Here is a 20,872-nt window from a genome sequence, read left to right as displayed (position 1 = left end):
TTTGCACTAATATTGACGCAAATGCTGTTAACAAGTGTCATATGATATCGACTATTCCTTGTTCAAATATAATCTTTATCGCCAGCGGGCTTTCGTTAAACGGTCAATCACTTCATACAAACCAACTACATTGTAATATCATTAACAGGTTTTGCTGCATGCAGTATTATTCATTTAAGCTATAACACTATTGTGGCCGCCCACAAAAATGGTAAACTTCACTATCTTATATCGCAATGAGTGGAATACCGCTTGTTGAATTACTACGTTTTGTATTATTACATTTTACAGTTGCATACAGTTCGGCATGTTTTATAGTCTTATACCTTCTACCAATCGTCTGATTACGTTACCAATACGTACGTTACCAAAACGTTTTCCTAGACTGATATCTTCGTATGTTAAACAATCGTCTGAAAACGTTACTGAAACGTTTGTCTTGTCTCTCCACCAAAATACTCTCGATTCGGTCACTATAATAATATAGAAGCAACTAATAGATGTTTTATTATAGCCAATGGTCATATCAACCCGTTCACGCTACTATAATACTACTCGCAATTAATTTTATCATTTAATCAGTTGTGCAGTAACCAACGTCCCACAAACCTTAGATTATCCTGGTACTCTAAATGGCGCTTGTAACTATTTCAAATCATACTTACCTGACGAGGGCCTTCACTGCGATCAGGCAGGCAGTGGGTCCAAGGTGAGGCTTCGCCATTGCACTTCGGCTTAGCTGACCCTTGCGATTACCCCAAATGTGGGTAACTCGGTCGTATAATTTCTGCTAGTGGGGACTGCGTTCGCGCTATCCCCGCCCCAATCATTAATCTTAGTTTACTAAAACAACGCAGTTCATTGGCTCAGTAGCTGACGTACAGCAATGTTAGCGTCTGCGTGTGCTAGCAATGTCTTGTGTATTGCTTCCGGTTTTGATCTAATATTTTCACAGGGTCAAGTAGAAGACTGGGAACGTCGATTAATGTTATTCTCACGAACTTTAGACGAATGGATGAAATGTCAAAGGAACTGGCTTTATCTTGAACCAGTTTTTACTACGATTGATATACAAAGGCAACTTCCTACAGAATCACAACTATTTGCTCAGGTAATATAACTTCATTATTTAGTTGCCCATTTAAAAATCGCCATGCTATACTGCAGCTACCCTTTTATACTTCTACACAGTGTATTGCTACACAGTGTATTGCTATTTTTTATACCAGGTTGATAAGTCATGGCGAGATATCATGAGAAGAACAGAAGATCGACCAAATGCTCTCAGATCTGCAACTAGTTCTGGTGTTTTGGAAGCTCTGCAAGCAAGCAATTCAAATCTTGAAAAAATACAGAAATGCTTAGACGTGGGTGCTTGTTATCTTTTTGTATACAAACCTATGCAGTTTTCTGTTGCATTTTTTGAAATAAACGTTGAAATTAAAAGTGTCAGCACTTGCCAGCTAACAAGTTTCCACACATGTAATTTTGAACAGACTTCTTAAATAAATTCTTCCTTTCAGGATTACTTGGAGCTTAAAAGGCTTGCTTTCCCGAGGTTCTACTTTCTCAGCAATGACGAGCTACTTAGTGTGCTTTCCCATGGTAGGGAGCCATCCAGTATTCAACCACACTTGGTCAAATGTTTTGCGAATATTAAGTACCTGGATATCAGACAAACTGGATCAAAGGGACCTCTCACTGTGCATGCAATGATATCAGCAGAAGGAGAAACAGTTGCCATGCCAAAGTAAGTAAACTCAGCTGTTATAACCCATGCATTCTGTTGTATATACTTTGTGTCCGCTTAGGAGTTAGCACATATGTAACTTTGTAAGTAATTATCTTTTATGTATGGCTGACTGTTTGGTCAACCCATTAAAAGACCACTTGGGGCAATTGCATTAAGTGTGCCAATAATGGTAGCACTGTTGAGCCTTGAAACCTGTATCCTCTATTCTGGAGGCGAGTGCTCCAACAGCTGTGTTTTATATTCCCAAATACAAGGTTAATACTGTGAAAAGGAAGGCTAATACTTTAACTGTTTACAGGAATGTTCGAGCTCGTGGTTCAGTAGAACAATGGTTATCTTCTGTAGAAGGAGCAATGATTGACACTGTGCGCAAACATCTTCGTATGGGCCTACTTACTTGGTCACATGACCCCAACTCACTTGTTGATTGGATGATGAAATATCCTGGTCAAGTTGTGCTTACAGTGGTAAGTGGTTGTTGGTTGACCAAGTGTAAAAAAGATTTATATATACTAGTATACCTATATCTATTTGATTTTACCTTAATTCTTTCTGTTATCATTATGTTTCTATGTCATATTCTAATGGGGACAAGAGAAAACAATCTCAGTTAAATATAAATTGCGTTTACAAAAGATTCTGTTTAAAAAAGATTACATTATTAATAAAATATATTTAAAACTGATTTAACTTCAACAAAGATTGCGCAACATTTTTGTAACAATCCAGCAATATCAGATTTATTTGTTATTTTATTTAAACAGGCACAAATCATGTTCAACAAAGATGTCACCAAAGCCTTAACTACAGAGGATTCTGAATCAGAACTTGAAAAAATTCACCAAGATTTTATCAAAGTTTTAAATGTTTTATCAGGTAAGATAAGTAAAATAAATGAACCAACTCTGAATCTCAGATCCCAATGCAGGTCAACCTGTTGGACCTTAATTTTTGACTTGACCATATTTAAATTTTTATTTAAATTTTAATTAACTATAATTTTAACTTTATTATATTTTAATTTCGAAATAGTTACAAAGTAACTTTTTTCCTACACGAATGATCGTACATATCGAAAATAACCCCATCGTTTAAATCGCAGGCAGTGTTGCCAGACATCATACTGTTGCACATCAATATTTCACACTGGAAGCACTGATAATTATCTATGTTCATATTCGTGACATCATCGCTGACCTCATCAAATCAAAGGTCAAGTCACCACAAGATTTTCAATGGACAAGGTAGAATCAAGAGTAGAAATTTTTGTTTCGCACTGTGTTTTGTCCATGGCGGAGTTACACCGGTCCCATGAAAATTAAATATAATAGCGCGTTGTTTGTCTGCTAGGTGTGGAGTAGTGGAGACCACCCCTTTTCTTCCAAATAAATCTAGATATGTTTCAAAAAAAACTATTGCAAACATTATATTAATAATTTCAGACAGTTATTATACGAATGGCAAGATGCATCAAACATGTGCAAAGTGGTTCAAGCTGAAGCAAGATTTGCATACGGATGCGAATACATCGGATGTGCCTCAAGACTCGTTATCACTCCTCTAACTGACCGATGCTTCCTCACTCTTACTGGAGCACTCAATCTCCATTTAGGGGGTTCACCTGCTGGCCCAGCTGGTACTGGCAAGTCCGAGACAGTAAAAGACCTGGCAAAGGTTGGTATATGTTGTAGCTGTCGTGTATTACTTGTTACCCACAAAGTTACATCAGGTAACTCATTAGCGAACATGAGGTGTATGAAACAGTACACCAATGTTATAAGGGTTGTAGTTTCCCTGTTATGTTGGGATAAAGAGCTTACATTACATTCTTTCATCTATAAACTCTTTACATGATTTTATTGGATCCATTTATAACAGTTTTATCCAGTACGATTATTGCCAAGTTTTAAAAGAAACACATTTAATGTTACTCTGTCATAGTCACATAAATACTTTTTCTTGTACTCCTTACTTACCTGAATGTTTAAAATCTTTGCACATTATATTTACTCAGATAATGGGAAAGCAATGCGTTGTGTTCAACTGTTCTGAGGGAATTGATTTTAAGGTAAAGTTTTTCCAATTTAATTGCAGATCTGAACCAGACACAAATGATACTTGTGTCCATGCATAACACAGTAAAATATCATTTCTATATGGGTAAGGCCCAATGCAAGGTAGGCCATGAAACCTGCCATTTACACTAGGTTTACCCTTTACCTTGTAGGTATGACAGCTTTTGAAGTTACTGTATTTTTCTGACAACTGAAACTCAAAATATTTAGCACCCCAAATATTCATGGTATTTTTTAAACATTTTATTATTTCTGACACCCCTAGATGTTGTTTTAATAAATTTAATATTTCACAACATTATTTTGACAACTGTTATGTTAGGTTTTGCATTAACTGTGTGTCATGTTATCCATTTCAGATGACTGGTCAGTTTTTCAGTGGTTTATCACAGTCAGGTGCTTGGTGCTGTTTTGATGAATTTAACCGTATCGATGTTGAAGTGTTGAGTGTGATTGCTTCCCAAGTCCATTCCATTAAAGCTGCAATGGATGCACAAGCTCTCAGGTATGGGGGTTAAGGAAACTACAGGGGGTTTAAAAAGTTATTGTGCAATTTTTTTGCTACTTTTGTTACCAGTCATAATGTAGATAATCTTTCAATGGCTTATCTACAGGGAAAAATGTAGTGTGTTTCTGATGTTTCGAAACAACAAAATTCCTCCCGTTTTGCTCTGTTAGGTTTATTCCACCATAATAAAGTCACTCCTTACCTAAGCTATACTAGCACAATCTTTATTAGAAAGACAAGCACAATCTTTATTAGAACATGGTAGATTTTTACATATATTGACTTACGTTGCATTAGTGATTAAACTTATACCCTACAGATTCATGTTTGAGGGTCGTGAGATCAAACTGAATGCATCATGTGCTTACTTCATCACTATGAACCCTGGCTACCTCGGTAGAGTTGAACTACCTGATAATTTAAAGTCTTTATTTCGGCCTGTGGCAATGATGGTACCAGACTACGCCCTTATCACAGAAATTATTTTGTTCTCTGAGGGATTTAAAGAAGCGAAACTTTTCTCAAGGAAAATAGTGAACTTATATGATTTGGCAAGCAAGCAGCTATCACAACAGGTTTGTTGCTTCTTTAATCTTAATTTTTAGGAAGTTTGGTTCATTTCTTTACCTGGGACTTAAATGTACTTAATAAAGATAAATCTATAATTTGTGACTTCTATGTATATTATGTAGTACATATTTCTATTTCACACTTTGCTTAGGTTAAAGTATTTTTTTACCTTTGCCCAATTTTGATTAATTTAAAATAATTAGTTTTTTTATTGTGAAAAAAAGTATCTTCACTACTCCCATAGACTGTTGGTAATTATTTAAAATGCGGGATATTTGGATATTATGTGCTGAAGGTCTTACCCACCCTACTCTATATTACTTGTTTTACCTGTTCTTGAACAATCCCCTTCAACTCACAGGATCATTATGACTTTGGAATGCGAGCAATCAAGTCGGTGTTGGTGATGGCAGGACAAAAGAAACAAAGTTACATCAGTAGTGTTCATATGTTGGATGAGGAGGTATTCTATTCACTTAACTTTACACTGATATTAATATTATTGCTCCAACCCAGTGGTCTCTTAGGTTTTCCAAATTGGCAGCAATACAATAGAAAAAATAATCACCTACACAGATACATATTCGGTAACCCTTAAGCGATTATGAGGTGTGTGAAACAGAACTCCCGCAGTATATTGTTGCAACTCCACACTAGAAAAAGAAGTTTTTTACATTATTTTTAATGTTACTTTTACTTTAAAAAGTTTATTAAATTTTAATGATTTAGGAGATTTTGACACAAGATCGCAACATCCTCATCCACTCCTTGAGGAACGCCAACCTTCCTCGATTCCTCGCAGAAGATGCTCCTCTCTTCAACAACATCATGTCCGATCTCTTCCCAGGAATCGCTCCTTCAAAAATGGACAACACAGCTTTGGAGGTGAACTTTTTTTTTGTTAATTAGTTGATTATAGGCTAGGCAGGGATACAGCCAGAAAAAAATAAGCCGGGTAGTCAAATTGTATTCAAAATACTTTTTTAGGCGCTGTTAAAACACGCTTACAGTTAAAACATATTTACATTTATTCGAAAGAAAAGTGTATGGCCACTACACCTAGAAGGCAAACAACCAGCTGTTTATGCCTAATTGTTTGTGTCCTTGATGTATTTCTGCTTTTTAACTTGTAAATATTACCACAGAAAGCAATAGAGCAAGCTACAACAGAGCTTGGGCTTGAGTTATGGCCTGATCAACTACAGAAAGCTGTGCAGTTAAAAGAACAACTTGCTGTGCGTCATGGAGTCATGCTCGTTGGTCCCTCCGGTGGTGGAAAGACAACAGTTCGCACTGTACTCCAGAGGGCGCTAACAAGCTTTTATTCAAGCCTTGCACCAAAACTCACAGATGAGGTATTTTTCAGTTTTTTTTTTTGTATTTTATATATTTCTATATATATTTTAGTGTAATAGCGGTATTTCCACTGAATAATAGTGCAGTTCATAGGCATGCAGCTGAGAAATGGGGAATGAGAAATACAATATTGTATGGTAATAGGACAACCTGTAAGGGTAAAATGGCAACCTTTAATGGGAAATGCAATAATTAATAATGGTATATAGATGAAACTGAATTAAATAACATCATAGCTGTTGAAATTGTTCAATAACGTGATTACATATTTCTTTCAATGGCATCTTCATTCTTTTCCCAACCCTTCTTATTGCTTCCACAAAGCCATCAAATGTGAGAGATTTCTCATAATCAGCTTCCACAAACTGATGTTTCTCTTCCTTGTAATACCCCCTGTACTCCATCACCACATCAACCATAAAATCTTCCACCTTATCGATACCTAGGCCTTGAAGTATAAGCTTTGCAAACAACTGCCATGAATCGGTAGCCATTGTCAGAGTATCCTTGCTCTTGAAAAAGTTGAATATCTTTGCAATTTGGTTCAGTATAGAAAGATTATTACTTGTAGAAGGTCTTTCACATATATTTTGATCATTTTCGTTACTGTACACAAGCTTTAAAGCAGGGTGAACTGTATCTTCTGTTATCAGTTGTAACACACAATCCAGTACTGCACAATTTTTCTGTAAAAAAACATCAATAAAAAAAAATTATTTTATGGGTTCGAGCAATTGTCGCCCAAGGATACATACAACAACGGTAGCAGCCATTTCTATATTAGGAAACGTGGCTGTAAGACCTTGTTAGATCTAAAGAGTAGATCCATACATGTTGTATGTCATGTTATAAGACCTATGTAGTCTTACATGTAATATATATATACCTCATGTAATGCAATATTGTGGACTCTTTCATATTTTCCATTTGTTGTAACTTCCAAATACGAACAAAACACTGGTGCTGAATTCATTTCAAGTAGAAGTGGTTTGAGGTCAGAAGTTAACATGATGTCGAACCCAACTATTTGGAAACACCTTATATATATAAAATATATGGTTTGCGCAACTGTACATTAAAATGACTTTGAAAACTTACTTTACATTTGGTGGAACTGCTACTGTATCTCTCCATACTAGTAGTTGAGGTATAGTTGCTAGAATGACATCCACAGTAAGTTGTATGATATCATTATGAACTTCTTCTGTGTTGTGGCCTTCACTTTTAAGTAGCTGAAACATCAAACCATCTCTTTAACTAAATCGTATCAGGACAAACAGAAACGTTTAAAAATTTTACAATATAAAATTATCCATATTTCAATTATTAGGCTACCAGAAAAATTAGGAAAATGTTTAAAATGCTATTCCTTTTAAAAGTTATGTCATAATGGATTTCATCAAAAAACTCAACAAGCTACTTTTTTTAATTCTAAAGAAAGATTTAGTTGGTCTGGTGCAGTGGCACAGTGCATAGAGGACTAGAGGTTATGGGTTCAAGGCTCGTTGCCGGTACCATTTTGTGCATTTGTGTTGTTTGGGAAAGAAAGTTAACGACAATTGCTCTAACCCATTAATGGGTTGTCCAGTTTGTTAGCCATACATAAAACAAAAAATAAAAATTCTCCCAAAATTAAACACAAACCTTTATTAAACATTCATATTTTCTTAACGTCCCTTCTTCCCCAAAGTCCATGTTTGGACTGTTTTGATTGAGATTGATATTTGTGATATGTGAATAAGGATCCCAATCTTTCTCTTGTGTAGGCTCTTCATAATCAGCAGTGCAACACTTTACTAATCCACCCTGTTACAAAAAACAAAAATGATTATCCCTAAAATATTGATCATTTTAAAAATTCAGTGCAATAATGCTTGGGTTTTTCATTGGGAAAATAATGTTACTGAATTTTGACCGTTTAAAGCTGTGTTAAATAGTTCATACTTACATCAAAGAAATAAATCTCAGTAGGGTCTAGATGGGACACTAAGCAATATATCCGTAAATCAACTTTCTTTCCATCTATCAAGTAAGGATTAGGGGCATACCTCTATAATGTGAACGTTTAATATTAGAAATATAATTTTTTTTGTGTTCTCAGTTGCATGACATAAAAGTACATGGTACCAAATTCATACTTTGATGCTGAAGTCAATTAACGGCAATTGTTTTAGTGGTCAGTAATGGTATGTTTTTGAATTTCAGTGCCAATGAAAAACTACCTTTTAAGTATCATGGCTACTTTTACTTACATTTAAACTGGAATCATTAAAACTGTTCTCAGTAACTGATTGTAAATCTCACTCACACTAAACCCCTTTAAAAATGATGATTATTTTAAAAACTAATGTTTTACTGTTGATTCCCTTTTTACAGTTCTTTAAATATTGTGATCTTCGCTATCGTCAAAAAGATAAATAAAAATTATGGCATATAATGTTATTTTTACACATTAATTCACCTGTACAACAGCAGATTCAGACAAATATCCAACTTTTTCATGTTGGTTTTTATTAAACATATCAATTCCAACACCTCCTGTTCCCTTGTCTGGTTTCCATAAGTAAAAATCATCTTCTGTGTCTGTAACATTGTGTTTTATTGTGGTGACTACATGGTCAGTCAGATTTGGTATTACACAATTGATATATTTTACTATTTATAAAACTCACAATTAAGTAAAAAAATTATTTTGTCTCTTTAGTTATGGTAACTCAGGTCGGAAATGTTACAGAAATAAAAATAAATAGAATTCTCTTTTTTTATTAAAGAATTCTACTATATATCAGTTTTAAACAAATTTTAGAAGTTTTGACGATAACCTATGCACTGTGGGGCAAATTGATTACACAAATCTTTTTTTTCTTACTGCATGTTTGTGTATCATTATATATGTGGCTCACATTGTTAAAAGGTGGTTAAGCTAATCTTACTCTGTTCTGTTATAAGGTGATATCATCACTTTAATCTCACATCACCTGTTGCTGTGTCAGAAACAAACTTCTCTTTCTCCATTGGAAACATCCAGGTTTCCGGGTAATATTCCTTTAGTTTTGGATTCAATTCTTCTGCAGTTCGTAAAGCAAGGAGTGTGTTCACCTGAAAACCAGCATTACAACTTTGAATGAATGGGAAACAATGAATGAATGTAACATATTTATCTCCCTGTGGCTGAGCAACAATAATCGTTATAGCACGTTACCCTGTTTCATACACCCCGTGCCAGCTACAACATAGTTACTCTGTGCGTCATTAGCTTACAATTTAGACAACCCATAGGGGACACATTCGCCCACAATGTAAACCTACATCATAAACCTCACCTTTAAAGCTATATTATCAAAACCTGGTATTCTATTCACAACCGCCAGGTTTGGTAATTGAAACTTGTTGTATTTTCTCCACTTAAAGTTGCAGCCATCCCAATAGATGATGTTCTGTATATCTGGACCATCATCTGTAAGCAAACATAGAAAGTTACAGGGTCAGATAAATTGAACAAAAAGTAAAATACATTTTTTTAAAATTTAATGGTTAAATCTATAGAACAAAAAATTTATTTTTAAATTCTATAAACAAACATAAAAAGTTACAGGGTAAAATAAAGTGTACAAGAATTTAAATCTAAATGCCACGCATGGTTAAATAGCAACTACTATACACAAACAAGCATATTTAAAGTTTAAAAATGTTAAGAATGCTAATAAATTTTGTTTTTAAATTTACCATTCGATCCTGTGATCTCAGACCAATTCTTTCTCTCACTTATCATATTGCGAAGATTATCGCGAGCTGATCCGGCTTCATCCAGGTTGAAACGCCATGTTTTATTCATTCTCTTCTACCAATATTAACATCTGCAACTTGTTTCTATTTGTTTCTATTTTCTAAAAACAAGGTAATTAATATCCCTATATTTTCTTGTAACACCACTGTTTCATTAAGAAGAATACAATTCTTTTTAAATTCAATACTTTTTAACCCGAATTTTACTCAGGTCGTTTGGTTTATACATTTTTGAGCTAAATTAATTAGTTTAACATAGTTGGAAACCTGAATACTATACTTTCAATTATATCATCAACAAATAACCTGAAAATTTGGTTAACACGGCTTCAGTAATCTTATATTCCTGCAACAAAGTAGTTTCAAAGTTTGAGTAAACAATTCACTACATGTTGTTGCTTCCTACATCCTGTTTATATCTTTCCATTTCCTCAAGCTATTAATTATTTCTAGTGTAAATAATGATGTCATACTATATTTAGACCTTTGACATAAATATTATCATGTAGTAACCCTTAACCAATACATTATTTACGGTATATACTCATCATATAACTTATTTTCTATGTTAGGTTCAACACGCTTTTGAACTGACGCTTTTCCCACACTTTTTATCCACTACAACTTTCTTCTATTGATTCCCTTCTCTTCACTGTTTTAATAATATAATCTCCGCTGTAATTTTAAAAACATAAATAAAATGTAATTTCGAAAACATAAATAAAATTTATGTTCTGCAGAGGAGCAGTCGCAGAAGAAAATATGTTGAATCTTTCTCCATCAACCCTAAGTGTGTTTCACTTGGTGAATTATATGGATATACAGATCCTAATACACTGGAGTGGGTTGATGGGATGCTTGCATATGTCATTAGAAAGTAAGATGCTATGAATATCAACCCCCCATATCTTATTAATTATAATATACATTTTTTTATACTGTCAGTACAACAGTATGCTGTGTATGTTGTATCTTATGCCATGATAATATAATTGCCTGTTTACTTATCACGTTTATTATGTTTATTGACACTATGGCTCTAATCACAAGTGTCAATTTTGTTTACTACAACATATGTGAGCTTGAAATGCCACGTTATAAGCCTGCATGCCATAAATCTCTTAAAATTTTAAAAAGGATATGCCAATGAAATTAAAAGTTATGAAAGTCCTACACAGGTTTTATAGTTAAATTTGTTGCATTGTAGGGTAATTGATTTTGATTTTTCGTAGCAAACTAGTGTCATTTGTGATAAAATTGCTCTATTAATCATGGCTTTGTTTATATTTTATATATATTTTATTTGTAATGTATTTTTTAGATATTCCAAAGAGTTATCCAGCAGTGAATACCATGGTGGAAACCAACCTCGACCTAAAACATCGGTTTCATTCCAAGAATCTGTGGTAATTTAGCTATGATATGATAAAAATAATTTTCTCCTATTTTTATGTTTAATTCAAACTCTATTCTATATGGGTGAGGTCCAGCAATGAGGCACAACCAGGAAGTTGGAGATCTAGGCAGAAATTGGCCCATTACCCGAACACCCAGTATGTGTAACTTATGCTCTGAAGTTAGTTTATCACTTCAAATAAGAACTTAGTTAATATAATCACCGTCACTAGTCACATGAATACACTATATAATTGTTACATATACTTTTACCTTGTGGTAAAATGTATAAAAGTTGCATTGTTTCATACAGACAAGCAGAGATACTCCAGCAAGCATGATGTCGGACCTGTCATCCACTAAGTAAGTTTTGGACTTTTGTACAAACATTTCCCAAAGCAATGTCATCTAAAGTGCAAGGATGAAATCAATTTATTTTTAATCCAATTATAATTAACTTATAAGCGGGCACGAGGTGTATGCAGATGTGTCCTTGGACAAGACACTTAATAACAAACTCTGATTGTGTCTCGCTGTATGGCGACAAAACATAGGTTCTTTAAGATCACAAAACAAACGCCAAATTTTTTTTCGGGAATAAATAAGTTTCATCCATTTTATGTAAATTCAACAACTGTTAATAAAATATCATTCTTTCAATTTAAATTTAGCAACATTTAATGTAAACTCAACTTGTATCCCGCCACCACACCACAGATCTGATGAGACAGAGTTTGAATGGCGTTGGGTTGTCTTGGATGGTCCAGTAGATACTGCGTGGGTGGAAAACCTTAACACAACACTTGATGATACAAAGACATTATGTTTGGCTAATGGAGAAAGAATCAACATGCCAGATAATATGAGGATTATGTTTGAAGTCGATACACTCACTCAGGTATATTGATAAATTCATAATGGGTTGTCCAAGTTATCAGCCATACAAAAACAAATAATTAGCTACAAATTAATACACATGGTTACTCGTAACCTGGCAAGAGGTCTATGACAGAGAGCACCTGGGTTATAACTTTTAATAAGTTAACATGTTTAAACACATAGATGTTTGTATATAGTTATTACATTAATGCGCTTCATATACAGGCAAGCCCAGCAACTATAAGCAGATGTGCAATGGTGTACATGGACCCGGTTAAACTTGGATGGAAACCATTTGTAAAGTCATGGATTAAACGATTGCCAAAAAGTTTACCACAAAGTGGTAAGTATCATATGCTCCAAACCCAGTGGTCACTAATGGGTTGTAGCACCCTCGATGTAAAAGTAATTAGCCAATTCTTGCCTAAATCTCACGTCCTCAGAATGCTACATTGTAGGACTTCACCCACTGACTGTCTGAGTTATTAGTCATGAGAATCAGCTAACATGAGGTGTATCAAATATAGACAGCCATGTAATTGTGTTACCGTTTTACAAACCTATTCACCCATAAAGTTATATACGGGGTAAGTCATAAGCAGGCACGAGGTGTATGAAACAGAGCACCCATGTTATAACCACTGGCTTTGCCCCACAGTGCGAGAATAAACAAGTTGCATTCATTCACCAGGTCGTGACCATTTATTGCAACTGTTCACATTGAGTGTAGAGACAGGATTACAATTATTGGATAAAAGATTGAAGCTTCAACACATTCCTGTTCCTCATTTATCTGTCGTTCAAACTCTGTGCAGAATATTACAAGTTCTTATTTTGTTTATGGAAAAAAATGGCGGATTTGGAGAACCTGACCTGGTAGTTAGACCTAGAAATTCACAGTGGCATTATACTTATGCTATTAAAGAATTAAATATTAAGGCTTGTTAACGCCATTGTAATCTGCTAGATAACTTCCGGTTTCTTCTGCCATAGATTAGGTGTTTTTTTTTACTGTTTAGCACATGTAAGAAACCGCACTTTTGTAATTATGGAATCTAAGATGTATATTTAAGATGTAATTTTTAACTTATTTCTGCATAAAACACATAACACGGAGACAATGAAAATTAACAAAACCCCCACTATTAATAGGTGGAAACACCTGATGTTGAAAACTCAATGAAAACTCCAACCTTGAAGTCACGAAGCAAACAAGACAAGCGAACTGCTGCAGCTACACTTAGTAACCTTGTCAACTCATCTGCACAAGAAGCTAAACCAAAATGGTAAATTTTCAACCATTTTTATTAACTGTAATAAATCCCGTGAATCTGACCCTGATCTGGTGCTCATATATAAATTTGTGTGTAAAAAACACAGTCAGAACTTGATGCTTCCAAATCCATAACAGACAAAACTCAAGTCCAGCAAATTGTATTATATTATAAAAGAGATTTCACCTAAATGGAATCGTCAGTCTTTGAAAAAGAAACAATAGAATCTTTCATTTTATCACCTGTACACCAGTACATTACTTCGATCAAATTTTTGGTGGTATATTCTAGTACTTTGCTTTTACAATTACAAAGATTCGTTTCTTTATGCCGAATTTAATTAAGGTATTAGAAATATGGCCTGATTCTCATTTCTTCTGGTTTAAAGCGACATGAATATATCAATGTAACATTTGTTGAATAAGTTGATATTTAGGTACATGGAGGTTTACCCGGACCGTCTTTCTTTTATTCTTGGACGTTTGTTTGTATTTGCTTTCACATGGAGTATTGGTGGGGTCCTTAACAGGTGGGTGAAGTTAAGAGATTGTTTTTAAAGTATACAACCTAAATTAACTGACGGAAACAGCAATTTTATATATATTTTTTTATTTTATATATTTTACGAAATTCTATACTTTTTTTAGAAATTTTAGAAAATTTTATATATGTTTTTTTAAAGTTTTGTAAATACTTTTTCTAATTTACAGAGAAGATGACCAAGAAGAAGACACTTTAATTAGCAGCACCGTGATTGGCCGAGATGAGACATTAATAAACATGAGTTACGACTTTGATCAATTAGTGCACGATATATTTGAGAAGGAGAATCAATTAGGAGTGACATTCCCATCTGGTAGTCGATCTATATTCTCATACTTTGTGGATTTGCAGGTGGGTTGTGATGATATGGTTTGTTTGGTCCTGTGGGGTAATGGGCCAATCCTGGCCTAAATCCTAGGACCCATAGAGTGCCAACCCCCCGGGACCTCACCCACATAGAATAGGATGGTGAATTTGTAATTTGTATGAGGCTATATACATTGTACAATAGCTGGGTTGTCAGGCGCTTGTATCATAACTGTAGAATACTGGGTCCAATGCTTAATACTGGTGCTGATAGGCATATGTGTCCTTGTGCAAGACAGGGAAACTGTTTTTTCTGTTCGACATTTTAAACAACTTATTTGCCATTAATGACCACTGATCGGAGAAATTGCCATTAATTGTCTTGGCCAAAGACACATACGACTACAATGGTAGCCGTGTCAAGCCTTGAACCCATAACCTATAAGTTAGATTCAAGGCTAATCACTGGGCTATGGTGTGTTTTGTTACCTTGATATTTTTACATCACAGTCGGGTCGTTTTGTTCCATGGGATGAATTAGTCCCCGCAACTCGAACATTAATTGAGCGAGGTCTTACGTACACACTGGTTGGGAATAATCGGGCATTAGTTTCGGATCAACGAAAATCTGCCGCAGCAGATTCAAATGCTGCACTGGTGCCAACTAATGACACGGTAGGGAAATGTAATTGGTTTTGTATAGCGAAGTTGTTGCCAGCTGAAATAACATAATATATAAGTAAATTGCTCCAATAAAACTTTTATTTTTAACCAATGACACAGTATGAAAAGTAAATGCTTCTCTGCTTTTGCTGTTACTTTGAATAATGCATTATAAAATTCTACTATGTTTTATATCACTATTTTACTAGTTTTTACCCTCAGCGTGTGTATAATGACTGTTGTTCTGTTGCCTATTCCCTTCTCTTTGTAATAATTAACCTGATCTTCATTAATACTGTATTCCAAGATATAAACAGCAAATGAGGTTATGTATGTTAAATATCTTGTCTGGTAAAAAAAAATTTTTTACAATTTTTTTTTGCTTTTCCACCAGATCCGATATTCTTTCTTATCGGCAATTCTTCTGCTCAACAAGTTCCCTGTCTTGCTCACTGGTGACAGTGGAGTTGGCAAAACTGCTTTAATTCAGGTAGTTTAATATGTTACCACTGTTCCTGGTTCATAATGGATATAACTAATTGAGGTGGAGCATACATAAATGAGTTCACTTATCTGACATTTATATCTAATATTCCAGAACATTCTGTCCAAGTTAACAATATAAAAGACGTATAATAATGTAGAAGCTCGCCCATACAGGATACACAGTACTATATATGGCTTATTCTTTTATTATGTTGCTATGTCCAATATTAGTCACTTCTTCCAATCTCTTATGTTCCCAGAACATTCTATCCAAGTTAACAGCAGTAGGGGGTAGTGGGACAGACGCTGGGACGATTCTCGGCGACGTTTTTCGATACAACGAGAAAACATCGGCCATTTTACAAAACATTGCCAATCTTGGAATTCTAAACCAATCAGAAGCTCCCATTGATATCAGCGATACGATTGGACAACCAGGTTTTTTTAATTTGATTTAAATACAGATTTCAATTTTGTTAGTAAAGGTGGTGTATAGTGCTTCTAACACAGAGGTAAGTGGTTCAAGGCTTAACGCTGCTACTATTGTGGTCGTATGTGTCCTTGGAAAAGACACTTAACGGCGATTGCTCCAACCTAGTGGTCTTATTGATTTTTTAAATTGTTTATTAATATATATATTTTACTTTCAAGTTGCCGCCTCTAAAGCACAAACTGGTGACCTTTTGATAAACACAATTCAATTCAGTGCATTGACCCAGCCATCTCAGTGTCAAGTAAGTATATCTAATATTATGCTAGAATTCAGTTGGTAAAAACCTACAACTTACAAGCAAAATTTGGCTAAAACTTCTTTATTCCTGATCTGCAAGTGGTCAATTTTCCCAACTTATTTTTGCAACACTGTTGTCTGTATCTTGTCTGGCCCATGTATGATACAGAAAACAATTTGTGTTTGTTTGCAAAAGAGATTTGCTCATCCTGATATAAGTGTTAAGGTTAAGGTTCTTGGGAACTAAGTTAATTTAGATGCAGTCGGGGGTTTGATGTGTCTCGCAACTACAGAAACACCATTATAGCAAATGGTTATAGCTATTGGGAAACAGTGTTTTATGGCTTTTAAATGATATGCTGTATAGATTATACAGATCCACTGTAATAATACTTTTCTGTGCTATATCTTATGTTTTTAACAATATATATCTTTCCACACTAACTTTTATAATTCATATGAAATTATCATCAGGCACAAATGCTAAACAAACTGGTGAAACGTTCACGTGATTCAGTCGGACCACCAAGGGGCAAGAAATGCATTGCTTTTGTAAATGATCTCAACATGCCAGCCAGTGATAAACATGGCTCTCAACCTCCTCTGGAACTAATACGGTAAATATAACTTAATTATATGATGAATGTGAAAAGTGACTTGCCTTATCTTTGTGTGCAAGTTATACCACAAATGTTCTCATCCATACACCTTGTGCACACTTACAAGTTACCATGTATATGTTACTTTCTATATGGCTGACATATATGTCTACAATGGTAGCAGGACACTAATACTGTAGGTGTGTAGGACATTTAACAGACATTGCTCCAACCCAGTGGCCTCTTATGGGTTGTATAAATTGTCAAAATCACCTAAAAAATAATCACTAACAAAGTTATATGCGTGGTAACGCATAAGCGCCATTTGGCTAATTAAACAGAACTCATGTTATAACGACTGCCATTTTCTTACCTTCCTAGAATAAACAAGTTTCGTTGATTCGTATTGTAGTTACCCTACCAAACAAAGAAATAACTTACATTCCTTTATATTTCAGTCAATTCATTGATCTTGGTGGGTTTTATGATGTGAAGAAACTGACATGGAAAGGAGTTGTTGACGTAACATTGGCTGCCACGGCTGCGCCACCCGGTGGAGGAAGAAGTCTCATCAGTTCGCGACTTCTTAAACATTTCTCGGTGTTTGCGATCCCCCAACCATCCACTAAATCATTGCAACATATTTATAAAGTAAGATCTGCTTTGATTTATTACTAGTTATCACAACTATGTTTTTATTACAGTACAATAATAAAGGTTTAATTCAATAAATAATAATAAAAATACAAAAACTTTTGGGACGTTATAATATGTGTGTTTTTAAGCTAGGAAATTTATTTTTATTTAAACGCTACTCAAACTACAACTTATTTATAAAGTATGCAGTTCCTAATTTTACTAATGATAATAAATACTTTTTAGGTCGGAAAATGAACTTTTGTCCAAGTATTTCTCAAATCAAAACCTATATAAAGTGGGAAATACTTGTTTATACACAAGTTTTGCAATCAATTGTTTTGTTACTTTTGATAAATGAGACCCTTTATATATTTGTGCTTTATAGGTACAACTCGGTCATTTCTTTGAAAATCGAGATTTCATGCCAGAAGTGAAGGAGTGTTGCCCACAAGTTGTAAATGCCAGTATAGCTGTTTATTATAAGATGTGTAATGCTATGCTGCCAACTCCTGACAAGTCACATTACACTTTCAATCTACGGGATCTTTCTGATGTTATCAAGGGTGTACTGCAGGTAATGTGTAAAAATTCTGGCACTGGAGGGCAGTGGTTAGCACAGCTGCCTCTAACCCAGAGGTTATGGGTTCATGGTACTAGATTGACAGGTGATTGGCAACAAATAGCTGTTATAATTCATATGAAACTGGCCACAATCTAGTTTTAACACAGTTGTTTCATTCCATACACCTCATGCCGTGTTTACACATTTTGTGTGTGTTTTTTATATTATAATAATAAAACAACAAAAAAGACAGTAATTAACAATAAAAAATGACACTCAATAAAACATACTGTAAGTATAGACAAATACCTGTTTCTTACCCCAAAATATTCTTCAGGCTGATGAGTCCGTGATAGTATCACGTGAAACAATTGCTCATCTATTTGCTCATGAAGCTACTCGTGTGTTTCATGATCGACTCACAGACAGCAACGATCGATCAACGTTTTACCAATTCCTATCTGACGACCTACATAATTATTTCAAGGTAAAATATTCAGTTTAATTAACTACCTGTTTGGGGTAAAGGGCCAATTGTTGCCAAAATCCCAGTTCTCTGGTGTGCCTCGCTGTAGAATCTCACCTGTATAGTTACAATGCAACAAAAATGTGCTTTATAATCCTTAAAATAATATGTAAAAATTCTACATCTTTTCCTACGCAAACTTCTATGTTTAAAAACTGCAACACGACTGTCGCTTGGCTGCGTGAGGAAAAATCAAGCACATCACAAGTAATGCATTTACAGATAACCATACCCTTGGAAACTTTACAAAACAAACCAATTATATTTGGAGATTTCCTTGATATGAATGTACCGTCAGCAAACAGAGTTTACCGACAACTTCCATCATATAACATGCTCTCTACTCTACTAGAGGAATACTATATGAGAATCAGGTATATATTCATATTAAACAAATACTATATGAGAATCAGTAATCATTACTGACAAATTTACATATGCGGTAACTTGTAAGCTGGCACAAGGTGTATGAGACAGAACATCTGTGTTATAAACAATAACAATGCCCTGGCAAACATGGATAAATAAGTTACATACATTCATATGCATCTGTACATGTAACCAATATTCAATCATCCCAACAGTACAAGTCTTTCAAGCAGTCCACCTTTGATATTCTTTGAAGCAGCAATTGACCATGTAGTACGAGCAGCCAGAGTATTTAGACAACCTGGTACTCACCTGTTGTTGGTCGGTATTGATGGAACTGGTAAAGTTACAACTTGCAAGTTGGCAGCAAGAATAGCTGGTTGCCAAGTCTACAGGTATCTTTAGTTTGTATCTTTATCTTTATTCACTTTTTTGGCAATTTTTGGCAAAAGTCATTTACATTGATTTGGCGAAATGAAGTAGTTTATTGTATAGACATTTAATATGTTAAGGTGAGGTAGTGTGTGTCCTTGGACAAGAAACTTAATGGCAATCACTCCAACCAAGTGACTCTATGAATTGTCTAAATGCATAATAAAAAAAAGGAAATAATTATGACCAAAGTAACATACATAGTAACTTGTAAGGGAGCATGAGGTGTATGAAACAGAACACTTGTGTTATAAAGACTGTCTCTGCATCGGCCATGCAAGGATAAAATTAGTTACATTTATTCATACATTACAGTTTATCAATTGTGAGAGGTTACTCACTGGTTGACTTCAGAGATGAATTGAAAAAAGTTTTCCGAATATGTGGAATTTCAAACAAACCAACCGTTTTACTTCTGACGGATGCTGACTTAGTTAGTGAAGCTTTCCTGGAAGATATAAACTGCATTCTAAACACAGGTGTTAATTCAATGTACTGATTTTACTCTAACTGTAAACAAAAGATTTGGCAGAAAAATCACACCCACAAAAATTTATAAGTGGTAATTCGTAAGTTGGCACAAAGTGTATAAAACAGAACATCTGTGTTATATTGACTGTCGTTTTCTGGCCACGCGAAGATAAAGCAAATTTCGATCATTCAACTAGGTGAAGATGCCGAGTTATTCGACCAAGATGAATTAGATGGGATTGTTATGGAAGTTAAACAAGCTGCCATCGCTAATGATGTCCCGGACTCTCGTGTCGCGATGCTCAATTTCTTCCGCAGCAGAGTCGCACACAACCTTCATATTACTCTTGCTACGAGTCCCGCTGGAGGAAGTTTTAGAAGAAGATGTCGGACACATCCGGCGCTCGTTAATTGCTGCACTATTGACTGGTGAGTTTGTATTGAACGTAATAACATCCATGTTATAACGAATAACGACTGTCATTTTTGTTAACCACTTTTCCTGCTTTAGGAGAATAAAGCCTGTTACATTCATTTACACTTGGAAGCAGAAATGATTAAAACTAACTCAAACTATTATGCAGGTATGACAGATGGCCAGAAGAAGCACTTATGAGTGTAGCTTGCGCTTATTTTTCGCGTGAAAACATTGACGTGCAGAAGGATAATGGTAGCAGTGGGGGAAGTATTGATGAAAATGAAAGTGTTTCTTCACAAGAGGTCATTATTTTGCAATTATTCAAGGATTGTCGCTGCTATTATTGTGTGGGCATTTGTCCTTGGGCAAGACACTTAACGGCAATTGCTACAACCCAGTAGTCACTAATGGATTGTCTAAATTGCTAGCTATACATAAAAAAACACCCTCAAAATTATGTACTTGGTAACTCATAAGCTGACACAAGGTGTATGAAGTAAAACATCTGTATAATAACGACTGTCGTTTTCCA

The 20,872-nt window shown here is 34.8% G+C and overlaps 2 protein-coding genes and 1 non-coding gene across 5 annotated transcripts in view; 2 read left to right on the top strand and 1 right to left on the bottom strand.

Moving 5' to 3' along the window:
• LOC149725242 (dynein axonemal heavy chain 6-like) overlaps nucleotides 1–20,872 on the top strand; it is a 48,282-nt gene that overhangs the window by 13,911 nt on the left and 13,499 nt on the right. For both annotated transcript variants that reach the window (XM_089892325.1, XM_089892324.1), the window contains 35 exons: nucleotides 956–1,111; nucleotides 1,230–1,367; nucleotides 1,524–1,750; nucleotides 2,052–2,220; nucleotides 2,518–2,629; nucleotides 2,856–2,997; nucleotides 3,196–3,427; nucleotides 3,768–3,821; nucleotides 4,188–4,333; nucleotides 4,656–4,911; nucleotides 5,268–5,369; nucleotides 5,636–5,791; nucleotides 6,052–6,261; nucleotides 10,789–10,925; nucleotides 11,370–11,454; nucleotides 11,757–11,806; nucleotides 12,161–12,341; nucleotides 12,548–12,665; nucleotides 13,014–13,198; nucleotides 13,475–13,608; nucleotides 14,033–14,125; nucleotides 14,307–14,490; nucleotides 14,956–15,120; nucleotides 15,503–15,598; nucleotides 15,855–16,032; nucleotides 16,246–16,328; nucleotides 16,799–16,941; nucleotides 17,382–17,574; nucleotides 17,948–18,136; nucleotides 18,462–18,611; nucleotides 18,873–19,024; nucleotides 19,235–19,414; nucleotides 19,767–19,930; nucleotides 20,120–20,351; nucleotides 20,507–20,642. In XM_089892325.1, the coding sequence (XP_089748451.1) occupies nucleotides 956–1,111; nucleotides 1,230–1,367; nucleotides 1,524–1,750; nucleotides 2,052–2,220; nucleotides 2,518–2,629; nucleotides 2,856–2,997; nucleotides 3,196–3,427; nucleotides 3,768–3,821; nucleotides 4,188–4,333; nucleotides 4,656–4,911; nucleotides 5,268–5,369; nucleotides 5,636–5,791; nucleotides 6,052–6,261; nucleotides 10,789–10,925; nucleotides 11,370–11,454; nucleotides 11,757–11,806; nucleotides 12,161–12,341; nucleotides 12,548–12,665; nucleotides 13,014–13,198; nucleotides 13,475–13,608; nucleotides 14,033–14,125; nucleotides 14,307–14,490; nucleotides 14,956–15,120; nucleotides 15,503–15,598; nucleotides 15,855–16,032; nucleotides 16,246–16,328; nucleotides 16,799–16,941; nucleotides 17,382–17,574; nucleotides 17,948–18,136; nucleotides 18,462–18,611; nucleotides 18,873–19,024; nucleotides 19,235–19,414; nucleotides 19,767–19,930; nucleotides 20,120–20,351; nucleotides 20,507–20,642 (5,328 nt within the window). The remainder of the gene's footprint in view (nucleotides 1–955; nucleotides 1,112–1,229; nucleotides 1,368–1,523; nucleotides 1,751–2,051; nucleotides 2,221–2,517; nucleotides 2,630–2,855; nucleotides 2,998–3,195; nucleotides 3,428–3,767; nucleotides 3,822–4,187; nucleotides 4,334–4,655; nucleotides 4,912–5,267; nucleotides 5,370–5,635; nucleotides 5,792–6,051; nucleotides 6,262–10,788; nucleotides 10,926–11,369; nucleotides 11,455–11,756; nucleotides 11,807–12,160; nucleotides 12,342–12,547; nucleotides 12,666–13,013; nucleotides 13,199–13,474; nucleotides 13,609–14,032; nucleotides 14,126–14,306; nucleotides 14,491–14,955; nucleotides 15,121–15,502; nucleotides 15,599–15,854; nucleotides 16,033–16,245; nucleotides 16,329–16,798; nucleotides 16,942–17,381; nucleotides 17,575–17,947; nucleotides 18,137–18,461; nucleotides 18,612–18,872; nucleotides 19,025–19,234; nucleotides 19,415–19,766; nucleotides 19,931–20,119; nucleotides 20,352–20,506; nucleotides 20,643–20,872) is intronic.
• On the top strand, nucleotides 658–821 carry LOC149725245 (U1 spliceosomal RNA). The gene has a single exon (XR_016386548.1). It is a non-coding gene; the product is annotated as a U1 spliceosomal RNA (small nuclear RNA).
• On the bottom strand, nucleotides 5,554–10,210 carry LOC149725244 (tubulin polyglutamylase TTLL11-like). 2 transcript variants are annotated; one of them, XM_089892336.1, is made up of 9 exons: nucleotides 9,989–10,209; nucleotides 9,586–9,719; nucleotides 9,241–9,361; nucleotides 8,724–8,845; nucleotides 8,211–8,312; nucleotides 7,907–8,068; nucleotides 7,361–7,494; nucleotides 7,149–7,299; nucleotides 5,554–6,948 (listed from the first exon to the last, which is right to left on the bottom strand). In XM_089892336.1, the coding sequence occupies exons 1-9, from the start codon at nucleotides 10,095–10,097 to the stop codon at nucleotides 6,493–6,495; spliced, it is 1,491 nt and encodes a 496-aa protein (XP_089748462.1). In that variant the 5' UTR covers nucleotides 10,098–10,209; the 3' UTR covers nucleotides 5,554–6,492. The 2 variants fall into 2 exon arrangements, with proteins under 2 accessions (XP_089748462.1, XP_089748463.1); XM_089892337.1 differs by lacking the exon at nucleotides 8,211–8,312 and having other exon boundaries at nucleotides 9,989–10,210.

Source organism: Ciona robusta, chromosome 14 (genome assembly GCF_009617815.1).
Source record: "Ciona robusta chromosome 14, ASM961781v2".
Lineage (NCBI taxonomy): Eukaryota > Metazoa > Chordata > Ascidiacea > Phlebobranchia > Cionidae > Ciona > Ciona robusta.
This window is presented reverse-complemented; position numbering and strand designations above follow the sequence as displayed.

What these genes read in the sequence shown, in the direction of transcription:
- LOC149725244 (XM_089892336.1), bottom strand. Translation starts at nt 10,097, where the DNA reads ATGAATAAAACATGGCGTTTCAACCTGGATGAAGCCGGATCAGCTCGC. An exon ending in TGAGATCACAGGATCGAATG is followed by an intron (nt 9,720 to 9,988) that starts GTAAATTTAAAA and finishes GTTTGCTTACAG; the next exon opens with ATGATGGTCCAGATATACAG. An exon ending in CTGAATCTGCTGTTGTACAG is followed by an intron (nt 8,313 to 8,723) that starts GTGAATTAATGT and finishes TTCACATTATAG; the next exon opens with AGGTATGCCCCTAATCCTTA.